Source organism: Cygnus atratus, chromosome Z, assembly GCF_013377495.2.
Source record: "Cygnus atratus isolate AKBS03 ecotype Queensland, Australia chromosome Z, CAtr_DNAZoo_HiC_assembly, whole genome shotgun sequence".
In the NCBI taxonomy this organism is placed as follows: Eukaryota; Metazoa; Chordata; class Aves; order Anseriformes; family Anatidae; genus Cygnus; species Cygnus atratus.
Genome location: NC_066396.1, coordinates 39,576,230 through 39,589,457, shown reverse-complemented (window position 1 = coordinate 39,589,457; position 13,228 = coordinate 39,576,230). Strand labels below are relative to the sequence as shown.

General features: G+C 37.4%; 1 protein-coding gene across 1 annotated transcript in view; it reads right to left on the bottom strand.

The window, feature by feature from the left end:
- Nucleotides 1-13,228, bottom strand: part of TRPM3 (transient receptor potential cation channel subfamily M member 3) — a 149,888-nt gene that overhangs the window by 117,288 nt on the left and 19,372 nt on the right. Inside the window, 4 exon segments of the mRNA XM_035558507.1 lie at nucleotides 4,368-4,374; nucleotides 7,090-7,126; nucleotides 9,687-9,694; nucleotides 11,207-11,378. Coding sequence (XP_035414400.1) covers nucleotides 4,368-4,374; nucleotides 7,090-7,126; nucleotides 9,687-9,694; nucleotides 11,207-11,378 — 224 coding nt within the window.

Here is a 13,228-nt window from a genome sequence, read left to right as displayed (position 1 = left end):
AGGTAGTTTCTCATGACCTAACTAACAGAAAACAGGCAAAACACTATTTTAATTTCCACTTTGTGTAGCCATTCATCCAAAAAGAAGAAATAGTACAGAAGACCTGTGAGTACTCTAAGGCTCATCCCTGTCTTAATTTCTAAAATAATAACTTTTATTTAGTGCACTTAAGTCTGTAAGCATAGCTTGTTGTAGGGTAGACAAGACTGGTAAGTTTCACAGAGTCAGTTATTGTGGATATGGTTGGTGTAATATTGTAAAGCAGACTGCAGTATAATGCAGAATTTTTATACAATCAGCCTGAAGCTTTATTACTGTGTTATTACTTTTGTGGCCAGCAACACAGCCATTGAAAGACTTTCTGGCAACTGTGATTCCACACAGGTATGTACATACCAGAACATTCATTCTGATATGCACAAGTGGCAACTTGTAGAACTTGATGTTATTATACAGAAAAATAAGCCCATTTTCCCCTTGACAGAGAGGTACTGCATAAATATGTAAGTTAAAACAATAACCTAGGAGAAATGAATGAATATGGAAATGCAAGCAAAGAAATACTTTGCCTAACACTCAGTGCAGTGTGAAAAGAGATTTAAAAAAACCTATCATGTTTTGCAGAAGCCTTACTTTGTTTTCCATTTCTCTGAAAAACATTAATATTTTAGAATGCGAGCATATTTATAAATAACCTATAGCAGCCCTATAAATTATTACTAATTCTTTTAATGAAGAGCTAAACATGGGTTATCCATTGCTTTGTAGACCAACAAATGAAAAAAAATGACTTATTTACTACTAAATAAATTTACTACTCATGTATGTAAGTGTGTTTATAAAAATAACTGGAATATACCAGTAGGTTATATATAACTTCTAAGTTCACCCCTGAGATCACTGAAAAAAAAAAAAACACACAAAAACAACACAAAACCAGCAGCACCACAACCACCACCAGCAAAAAAAAAAACACCCAACAACATCCTGAGATGTTCAATATCCCTGACAGAAATGTGTCTAATTTCTGCTTCTTAACACTGGGTAGTGGCAGATATAGTGCTAATTTCATGTAGGTCACCCTTGCTCCACTATTAGGCAAGAAATGCTGGTCTAGGGTTCCCATAGACCTACTTGCTGTTTCTATTGGAAATTTTAGCTGGAGAATTTAGTAATTATTTGGATTTGCCTGGGGTGTTGGGGCCTGTGACTATTCTACTGGTGTAGATGATCATTAAGGTCCCTTCCAACCCAAGCCATTCTATGATTCAATTATTCTATAGTGTATTAGTCACTCTCTCTCCAGTCATTTTCTGGATGCCTGCAGCTACAGTGTCTCAGTTGCTAAAGAGCAACCTCAAGATCAGACTGACAGCTGAATGGAAATATTAAAGGTTTGCTTACTGGTAACTCTTCCCAATACAGTTACACACAAGTAAGCAAAACTCATTCTGTAGATGCACCTACCCCAAAATGAAGAATTTTTTTCTGGGGACAAGTATTTGCAGAAAATATGTTATTGTATGTTCTCCAGCTTTTTGTGCAACCAATCTGGATTTCAGAAAACTATAGGATAGAACACCCATAGGTCTCCTCCTCTTAATTTTCAGAGTTCAGGGAAACACGTTCTTCATGCCATATTAGACATTTGGGAGTGGTAAACAACCTGGTGTGGAGCAAAACTGATGGTCACTGACATCTATACACCTACCAGATGTGGCATTGACAGACAAGTTTGTGGATCCAACACCTGGACCATATCTTTATTTAATATAGACGATCTTAAAAACTGGCAATAAGAAAAAATGATGGAAAAATGTATGAAACCCTCTTTCACTTTTCATTCCTGTCATTAGAAAAGGACAGAAAACTTAAAAAGTCCTCAAAAGAGGCAAGACTCTAAAAAAACACCTAAATCTTGGAAACTAAAAAACTAAATCTGAAACTAAACCTTGAGATTTCTGAATCTCACAACCCAGTAATAACCTGTTTGGTTACTTCCTGCAGGATGGCAATATTTAGTTCAAAACTTGCACTATATTCAAAGTAGAAGAACCTTAGATTTCAGTTAAAACATACCCTATGTTTTCAAATTCCACTTATTTATTTTGCCAGTACCACAGAACTTGTTTTGCTTTTCTCAGAGTTCACCAGCTGTAGTTAATGACCTAAGAGACTCAGGAACAATTACAGTTTAGGAATTTTCACAGTCTTCTCTTCCTTCACACCTTCTCTGGTTCCTTTGTGTATGAGCACCACCACATATTATAGTAATCACTTTATAAAAGTTATTACAGTAACATAACCAAATTTTACACTGCCTCAGATTACATATTGGGGAGTTTGTCCTTGTTATATTTTGCGTATTTCTCAACATATTGGATGCTATGTCTAAAAATTATCTCTCCTTTCACACCTGTTCTGGAAAATGAAGAGCAGAAATATTTCTAGAGAGTATTCACCCCAAATAATTTCCATTTCTTAGATTTATGTCTTCATTCTGATTTTTGCAGTGAATTCAGTAAATCTAAAATTTCTGACAATAGACTTAAAATGACCAATTTATTTTTGCCTGTATATCAATCATATGAGAACAAATATGTTTTCAACAAACACATCTGATGAAAATCAGGTTTATTAGAGGAATATATAGATCCTTTTGTACTCTACCAATTACTTATTTATCTGTTCCTCAGGAACAATTTTTAACCTGTATGTGCTTTCTCAGAACTTTCTGAGATATTTTTAACTCCAGTGCCTGATCCACCAGCATCACAAAGCTTCCAATGAAAAAGGCTCATGTTTCTGATCTCTAACAAACCCTGACACCAGTCAAGCTTCAAACAGTTCTGAGGTTTCCTCAGGTTTCACTGAAGTCCAATTTACAACAGATTCCTACCCCTAGAAGGAAATCTGTACCCACATCTCCCTAGCTATGTAGTTATGAAAATGCACCTAGTGGTGCACAGAATATGAAGGAAAAATCTGAAGCAAATGAGAATTCCAATGCATTTGATGATGGTGCAATGGTCAGAGAAGATGCCAGTGATGACAGTTGAACGTCCCTTTGCCTTCCCAGCCCCCTTCATATATTCTCAGGCATAGGATGACAAAGGGAAGTCCACGGGTCACATGAACAGACACTGTCGACATATTACCTGCCAAATTGCCTCATTTATCCAATCAAATCACCCAACTTTTCCATCTATTCTTTACTCAGGAATAAATTCTTTTCACAGGCCTACCAGAACTCATCTACATTCACCAACATTATAAAGAATGGCAGACCAAATACAAGGACACAGATACCAATGCCTCTCTGTTTTCGAAAAGTATACCCTAAAGGCAGGCCAGATCTTCAACACTCAACAGCATGTTTAAAATGAGAACAATTGCAGATTGATAATGAGTAGTAATATTCAACATGAAGCCTTATACGGTCTAGGAGACAATTCTTCCAGAAACATACCAGTTAAAAGAATAATAACATCACAAGGTGGACCTACATAACCTAAGGATTTTTTTGTGTGTGGTAATCTTTCCAAAAAATGCAAAGTGCATTGAATGCTTCAGTGCCTGGAATTGATTCAGAAGTGCAGAATGGTTCTAGGTCAAACTGCACAGAGGTTTGTGCTTATTTTCATTGAGGGAAATGAAACCAAAACACTGAGAACTTTAGTGTTTGTGGGAAAGACACCAGACCTAAAACAAATGCAGTAAAGAATGTATATTTTTTTCTGTTATTTTTACATGGTTCAGAGAAGATGAAGCATAATGAAGGTAACACTTAAGGTGTTAATGTTACAACATAAGAGTAGGATATGAAAAGTAGTATTGAAGATCACTATATATATTCATTGTGGCAATTTTAATGTGGACATTTGGCTTTAACAAAAATATACATCTTGTTCTTCAAAATCTTGTGTTACAGTTCACCTCTTCCAGAAGGCTGGCACACGGATAAAATTCTTCTGATGTATAAACCACTATGGTTTTGAAGACTATACACCAGTATGTCCACTTTCTGTTTGTGAACACTTCATACATATTAAAAGAGTGTTCTGATTAAAGGAGTTTATGAAAGATATAGAATAAACTAGTCTACATAAAATATTCTGACTTTAGAAGGAGTCTGCTTACAATTAAACACACTTCACCTTTATTCCACTGGCTTAACATTCTTGTTTCAAATGTACCTTTGGCATACATTTTAATATTTACCATACTTTGGAGTCTCATGGAAAAGAGAACTCCTCCCCACCCACCCCCAAATCTTCCTTAAAAAGAAGCTAATGTCACTAATTTTAAGAAGAATAAAGAATTTCCATAGTGAAAAATGCCACCTTCTCTACCACTCCCCCCCCAACCCCCAAACTAAAGGCTAGTCTAAACTATATTATCTATCCTTGTTATCTTAATTCCTCATAATGGTAAAGTCTTTTTGCCTTTTCACTTCTCTGCCCTTCCCAAGGTTGTATTTTATGCAATAAAATGTCATAAATCTAAGTAGTCCAGCCTGACAAGTAAATGAGCCTCTTTAATATTATTAGAGGAATCATTAAATCTTTCTACTTTTTAATCTCTGCGGGTAGCTGTTAACTCTAATTTGAACATAGTTGAGTCAGCAATGTGTCCTTGTGGCCAAAAAGGCCAATGTTATCCTGGGTGCATTCAGAAATGTTGCCAGAAGGTCAAGGGAGGTGATCACCCCCCTCTACTCAGTCCTGGTGAAGCCAGAGTTGGAGTATTGTGTCCGGTTCTGGGCTCCCCAGTACAGGAGGGACATAGAGCTACTGTAGTAAGCTCAGAGGAGAGCTACTGAGATGATGAGGGGACTGGAGCACCTGTTGTATGAGGCTGAGAGAACTGGGCCTGTTTTTAGGGTGGTGATTGGTGGCACAGAGTCTGGCTGGAGACCTGTGACTAGCGGTGTTCCCCAGGGGTCAGTGCTGGGTCTGGTCTTGTTCAACATCTTCATCGACGACCTTGATGAGGGAATAGTGTCTGCCCTCAACAAGTACGCAGATGACACAAAGCTGGGAGGAGTGGCTGACATGCCAGAAGGCTGTGCTGCCATTCAGCGAGACACGGACTGGCTGGAGAGATGGGCAGGAAGAAACTAAATGAGGTTTAATACGAGCAAGTGTAGAGTCCTGTACCTGGGAAGGAACAACTGGATGTATCAGTACAGGCTTGGGGACGACCTGCTGGAGAGGAGCTCTGAGGAGAAGGACCTGGGGTTCCTGGTGCACGACAGGTTGACCATGAGCCAGCAGTGTGCCCTGGTGGCCAAGAGGGCCAATGGGATTCTGGCATGCATTAAAAGGAGCGTGGCCAGCAGGTCAAGGGAGGTGATCCTCCCCCTCTACTCTGCCCTGGTCAGGCCTCACCTGGAGTGCAGTGTCCAGTTCTGGGCTCCCTTGTACAAAAAAGACAGGGATCTCCTGGAAAGAGTCCAGCGGAGGGCAACAAAGATGATACGGGGCTTGGAGCATCTTCTCTATGAAGAAAGGCTGAGAGACCTGGGTCTGTTCAGCCTGGAGAAAAGAAGACTGAGAGGGGATCTCATCAATGTGTATAAATACCTGAGGTGGGGGAGACAGAGGGATTTGGCCAACCTCTTTTCAATGGTTTGTGGGGACAGGACAAGGTGTAATAGCCACAAGATGGAGCACAGGAAGTTCCGCACCAACATGAGAAAGAACTTCTTCACACTGAGGGTGATGGAGCACTGGAACAGGCTGCTCAGGGAGGTTGTGGAATCTCCTTCTCTGGAGATATTCAAGGCCCGTCTGGACGCCTACCTGGGCAGCCTGCTCTAAGGAACCCGCTTTGGCAGGGGGTTGGACCCAATGATCTTTCGAGGTCCCTTCCAACCCCTACAATTCTGTGGTTCTGTGTGATTCTGTGATTCTGTTTAGCCTGGAAAAGAGAAGACTGAGGGGAGACCACATCATTGTATATAAATATCTGAGGGGAGGATGTCTAGATGATGGAGCTGGTCTCTTTTCAATTGTTCCAAGCAATGGGCACAAACTTAAGCACAGGAGGTTCCGGCTGAATATGAGGGGGCACTTCTTTACTGTGAGGGTGACAGAGCACTGGAACATGTTGCCCAGAGAGGTTATAGAGTCTCCTTCTCTGGAGATATTCAAAACCCGCCTGGATGCCATCCTGGACAATGTGCTCTAGGTGATCCTGCTTGACAGAGGCGTTCGACTAGATGATCTTCAGAGGTCCCTTCCAACCTTGGCCATTCTGTGATTCTGTGATTGCTTCACTGGTTGGACTTCAAGAATTTCCAAAATAAATTTAAAAAATGTAAAATCTCCATTGCATAAGTACAGAAAACAGAAAATTCTGGCCAAGATTTAAATCTTTTGATAGATGAAGTTTGCAACATAAGAAAGATATTTGGATATAAAAGAAAAATGTCACTAATACTTGATGAATATACATTCAAGACTGTTTGTCAGACATCACACAAACCTCTTATTCTGCCCTCTGAACCACTGCTCCGAGCACATTACTGCTTCATAACACATGCCAAACACAAATTTTATTATTGGTGTGTGTCTAGGACATACTGATATGTCCTAGACAAAGATTCTTATTCTGCTGAAAGACATATATTCTTCTTAAGAAAAACTGAAAACATTCTTAATTAATTTACATTCTTTTTCATTCAATTTTTTTTTATTTTTTTTTTGCATAGACTATGTGTGATCATCTTTTTTTTTTCCTTTTTTTTTTTTTTTTAATAAATCACGTGTGTCCTTTCCTTTCTCTACGGCTCCAAGAAGTTCACTCACATGAAGGAAAGTAGTGTGTTCATGTTAGAAGTGCTTGGTAACCATGCCAAAAGCACTTCAAAAATTTGAGAATATTTCAGTTAGTAGTAACTGACTGAGTATTCAGTTAATAGTAGAAATTATACCACAAGAACTGAAGGTCTTAATGCAAACAACAGGAATGAATGGTGAATATGCAAACTTTAATGTTTTTCAATGAATGGAAATGTGCAAACATGAGTGCAAAGCCAAAAGAGTGAAACTTTTGGTAGGATTTTGGAAGAGAGAATCTGTAAGCATTGGTAAAAGATCTTCTTACATAATATGAAGTATTTCTAGGTCCCATTTGATAAGGAAAAAACATTATTCTACATATTTACAAAATATACAAAAAACATGGCACGTCAACCTACTGTAGTGACTTTTTGCCTGAAAAAAAAATATATATATATATATATTTCCTAATCAGATAACTAAATCCTTATGAAAGAAACCTGGGATTACAGCAGATGGCAATCTGAATGTGATCCAACTGCATGCTCTCAGTTCATACAATACAAACTATGCACTGTGCTATATTAGAGAATTCTGTCAAGTGTAAGAGATTTTAACCTCCTTATCATGTTCACTGTTAGGTCCGTATTTGGAAAACAGGATTTAAATTTGGGCCATCTACTTCAAGAGGCACGAGACACTGCAAAGTATCCAGAGAAAAAATGTTAAACTATATAGTGGCCTAGAAAATATATCTGGCAGAGAGAATTTAAGAAAGCAAGGATCGTTTAACTTTTTGAAAATGTTTTTGAAAAGGTATCCATTATCTGCCTACAATTACCTGAAGGGGTATTAAAAAAGTGGTAGCACCAGACTCAGATCACTTTCAATATTTACTTTTGAACTTGAAACAGTGTTAGACAAGTTCATCTTACTTTTAACATTTTTTAATGCAAAATGACTCATTTCAAAACTTTGTAATTTTGAGAAAACTAGAGGCTCACCTCAAGGAACTGTTACTGAACTGTGGTAAAATCCTCTTTACTTGTGACAGCATGAAGGACCTGTCCTGAGCACTGAAGTGTCAAACTGACTATTTTTTTTTGTTTGTTTTTTTTGTTTAATACTTGTTTTGGACAAAACAATGGCTAGGGAAGTGGTAAAAGTTGAAAAAGGTGCAAGGGAAACAGTATTCAATAAAATCTTTATTTTTCTCTAGTTGTTATATTCTATAAATTCATATGTGTTTAAGGCAAGCTTTTTATTATTATTATTATTCTATAACAGTGACATTTATTCAGGAAATTAGATATTGCTGTATGACTTGGAGTGATGTCATATTAGGAAGAAAAAGGGTTTTAGAACTATCTGGCGTACTTACTGGCCTGATTTAATCTTAAGTTTTATAAGAAGAGAGACTGCTACTTTCTTAATGTATTTGAGAGGAATACAGTTTTCTGTGTCTTTAATAGGTGAGCAGAAGCTTGAAGTTTCTCTTTGTGAATAGCATATGATCCCAAACATCTAGAAGAGCTATCACTTCTCTGAAAAAAGATACAGTTAAAGCAAAGTAAAGAAAATAAGAAGTGACAAGGCTGGTTTGTAAAAGTCAGATAGGCTTAAAAATAAGAATAAAATCTGCTTTCAGTACTATTGTCCAGGGACAGGCTGTGAAATAAGAAGTTACAATCTGTCTATTTGTTCCCGTACCTGTCCCGGTTTTCAGTGCCCTATTTTTTTCGTTGTTATTTGTTTTGTTTTGTTTTGTTTTTCTGTGATTAACTAAAAACTGTATTTTCACAGCTCTCCAGTGAACAGAATTTTAACTCTGTCATCTTTTTTTCCCCCAATCCACGTTTACTACTGGAAAATGGTAAATAAGGACACACATGCACAACCCCATTCCTGTTCAGATAAAGATCCCTTTGCAGCAATTCCCCTGCGCACAGAGGGCCAAAGACCTCCACTACTCTGCTAGGACTGAGGCATCAAAAAAGGGCATCAAAAAGTGGCCATCTGTTTGGCTGACCCAGTAGGGCAGGTGGTCCTTCTCTCACCCATATGGTCACCTTCCTATTAACTAGGGGCATGGCAGGACTAAGTCACCTTCTTTTAAAGCAGAAGAAAGCAAAACAAGTCATAAAAAAAAAATCCAGATCCTTACAGTGTTAGGTATTTTGTTCGCTGAAGTTATAGTGTTACTCAGATCTGGAAACCATGGAAATTCTGGATGTCACTGGACGTAGGTGTAGAAATCTCACCAGCAACCTTCCCTCTCAGCAGTTCTATCACATTTCTGTCTTTGAAAGTGTTGTGAGAACCACGTATTTTTGTATTTGTCAAGGACACTGATTTGGGAGAAAGAAGTTAAATGATAGAGTGATTCTGTCACATGAGAAAAGGGGAAAGAAAATGACGATACATACTCCTGGGCACAGAAAAGCTGCAGAGAGAAACCAGAAAAGAGAAAAAAAAAATATATATATATATATATATATTTTTGGTAGGTTTTTGATGAGGTCAGGCAAGCATATGACTTGAACTGCCAAAGTTCAAAGTTTCTTCCATCAGTTACATTTCAGCAGATAAAAGCTTTATATAAATCTGAATTAAGTAAAAACCCTAATGAGATTTATTTTTTTAATGTAAGGTTTTTCCTAAGACAAAATTTTGCTGTAAACTGCACATGCTGACATTTTTCTTCTGAGCGTCCTCAAAATAATTACTATTTATGGCACAGTTTTCTACGGTTTTATCATATCATATATGCTATTTCATATATGATAATCCATTTTCAAATATGACTTTGTTCTGGTCAGCCTAGGCTTAGAACACACTATCTGCATCTGCTAGGGATACACATGAACACACCACTTAGAAGGCATACACACTTGTGCGTACAATACACACTATCTGAGAAAAAAACAATGTATACACTGATATCGTAGAACATAAAAGCCTGGCTTGCTCTCATTTTGAGAGCAACTTGCAATCAACTGATTCACACACTGATGTTGAAAGATCTAAGTATCAAAATATTTCAGTTTAAGCGCAGACTATACTCACGATACAGAAAGATACAGATCATCTGATGTCTGAGTGGGTAGATGTATTTCCTAATCTCATCCCAATTTCAAGTGCCCAAATCACAAAAATATCAACCTTTCTGGACTCAAAATTACATGTTTACAGAGCATCAGAAAGACTGTCTATGATTACTTTGTAAAATAAGTTCTGTTTTTATTCTTAAAGGTAGCTTATGGAGGTACAACGCTGAGGTTTTCTCAGTCGGGTTGGTGGTTGGACTTGATTTTGAAGGTCTTTACCAAACCAAATGGTTCCATGATCCTAAGACTGAAAAAATTCCTGCCTGGCAACTTTCCAGTGGAAGATTTTTTCCCCTGAGTAGGTCTTAGGCTCAATTTACAGAACAGATCTTTTTTTCTTTTGATAGCCCTAAGTTTCTAAAAACTAAATGATTGTAAATAGAAGCAAATACTACTAATAAAAAAATAAATATATCCAAAATATCAAAAAAGGTAATAAACTCCCCACCTAGGTTAATCATCTGTAATAGTACAGAAATAATAATACCAATATTGAAATTTAATCTTTTATGCAAATGATATATTTTTTCTCATTTTATGTAGAGAAGTGGGATATGCTTATAAAAGAAAAGATACAACTTTGAGAGAAGACATGAGGCTTCAGTCTGATCATGATGTGGAATGTGGTATCTCAAAATGGTCACAAAAGAAGAGACCAAAGGACCATCTGGCCTTATATTCTGTTTCTGACTGTGGTTAATGACAGCTGCCTAGGACTAAGAAACATAGTGCAAACATAGAGTAATGCTTATGTGGAAACACTCTGCCTCTAAATATTTCTGGCTCTGGGACTGCTTGAGTTGTGCAGTCATTTCTCCTGCAACTTTTCAATGTCGTACACATTTGTCATTTCATATACCTCTGTACATCCACAAATATTAGAACTTGCAAAGGCCTTGTCATGAAAAGCTCTCCCTTACTTTTGGTCACCCTTTTCTCTGCCCTTATTGATTCTACTGTCTTCATTATGAAATGAAGGGGACTGGAACTATATATAGCTTTTAGGAGATGGGGTACCAAAGATCTAAGTTGAACCACAAGAGCCTTGACAAAAATATAGTTTGAAACTTGCCAGAAGCAAGTTCATTTATCTTTTCATGCTTCATGCTCACCCACAGTACTCTGAAATCAAATTTTATTCACTTTGTTCACTATTATTTGCTTCTATTATCTCATACTCATCACTTTAGATAGTAGAATTACTCCCGAGAATATACAGACCTTATTGCCTATTTAAAATTAGTTACTTTGATAGAATTGTAATTATAAAATAAAAAGAGAAAAAAGAAAGAAAAAAAAGAAAATGTTACTCACTTGTATTTATCTTCTGAAGTGATATGTGCTTTTCCAGCTGTCTACGGAGTTTCACTTCTGCTCCATATTTGCCAGTAGTACCATTGTCAGCCAAAATGAAATGAGAATGCATACTGTTGAGCACTGTCAACTTACTCATGGGATTGGACATTGTCTGGTATGGTCGGACCACCTGCATTTTAGAGACAGAAATAAAAATAGTACTAAATAGAAAAGACCATCTGAACTAAATCAGTTAAAGATAACATTTGACAAGACAATAAAAACAAAATAGTTTGTAAATGACTATTGAAATATTGCATTTGAACACTGCTTGCTTCCTTGTGCAAAATAAAAAATAACCTTAGCACTTAAACCAGTGTGGCTACCTTTTACAAACACTGACTCTTTAAATGCAGACATTGCTTGAAGATTCTTCCAGAGTTATCCGTTTCAGTTACATCAATGGCCACTGTTTCAATAAGTACAGCTAATAATCTCCAAAGGTCTATGACACTACACACATGCAGTCTGTCTGTTGCTGTCTTTCAATAGTGTTGTCCTAACCCCTGTTCTCTTCTGATTTAACTCTTTGATTCTTCTTTGATAGCCTCCACAAGGACCAGGCCCCTGTTTTATCTCATTGAGAGCCACCAGCTCAGGAAGACCCCTAGAGACACCCCAGCACAGGTGAATGCCACTCTTGGAGAGGTATAAACATGGTATAACACCACATTTTCAATTTTCTTGGAAAAAAAATAGTGGGTTATTCTTATTGCAGTACAAAGACAGTTACTTACATTGACAATAGCTTCAGAAAGTTTCCATTCACTGAGGAACTTGCTACACTCCTTTTGATTTGTTTTCATCATGAGAAACTCTTTTGTAGACAAACAGATTAAATTACCACAGAGCTGTTCAACTCATAGCCTCCACTCAGACCAAGCAAAGCACTGTGTCATATTTGGCTGTCAGCTACTTCAGTGAGTCTACATAAATAAGGCTGCACTGATGTGACAAAAGAATTGGTGTTGTGTTGGGGGACTCTGGCTGATAGTTCAAATACATATGATAGAAATATAGTTCCCTGCAGTGTTTACATATACATTTTCTTTTTGGAAAGACAAAACAGACAATTTGTAAGATGAAGTCCTGGCTGAAGAAATGCTGAAGTGACTTGTTACAAAACAGCTGTGTTACGCTTCCTCTGCAAGGAATTTCCTTCACAGCTCTGGCATTGTACTTTTTGGAAATCTAACAAAAACTTGTCTTTTTTAATGCACAAAAATGTTTACTCTTACATTTTGGCAGGACTGCTTGCACACAGAAATATGGTTACTAATTTTTTTCTAAAATTCTGTCCCTTTCTGTTATTCAAAAGAATTCTTTAATTGACAAACGTTATTTTTAAATAAAAAAATATAAATATATTTATAAATATAAATATTTATAAATATTATGTGTTAGAATTTTTTTGGCCAGAGATCCCATCCCTATCTATTTCACTTGTGAATTCTTGCAGCACTTTGGTCAACTCATCAATGGCAAGGAGAAACCCATGGACATCTGCTGCTGTTCTAAACTGTCCCACAAAGGGTACTCTGCAAGCTCTCTGTCCTGGAAAAGCGAGGAAATAGCTCTGAGAATGTGAGAGGGCAGCTGGCCAACAGCAAGGCCATGCATTACACTGCAGGAACAGGTGATAGCTCTGCCTCATGTTTCTTTTTATACTATTTCTTTTGGAGTCCCATTCGTAAAACATTTATTCTACAAGGTGAGTATAGCTTAAAAGCTATCAGCATGCTGCTGGAACATGCTCATTAACTAGCTTCTACAGACACAGAACCATGTCTCTCTTGCTACCATCAGAAAGAGAAAGAAGGTTCTTTCTCACACAAAAAAATCCAAGCTAAAACAGTTACAAGCTTGGCAACTGATACCTGTCTTCTCAGTATGGAAGGCACAGGACAGCAAGATCTGCAAGAAGAGGAATGACTTGAGTTGCCCATTCGTTGTTCAATTACAAGAAAGAAAATCTGTTGC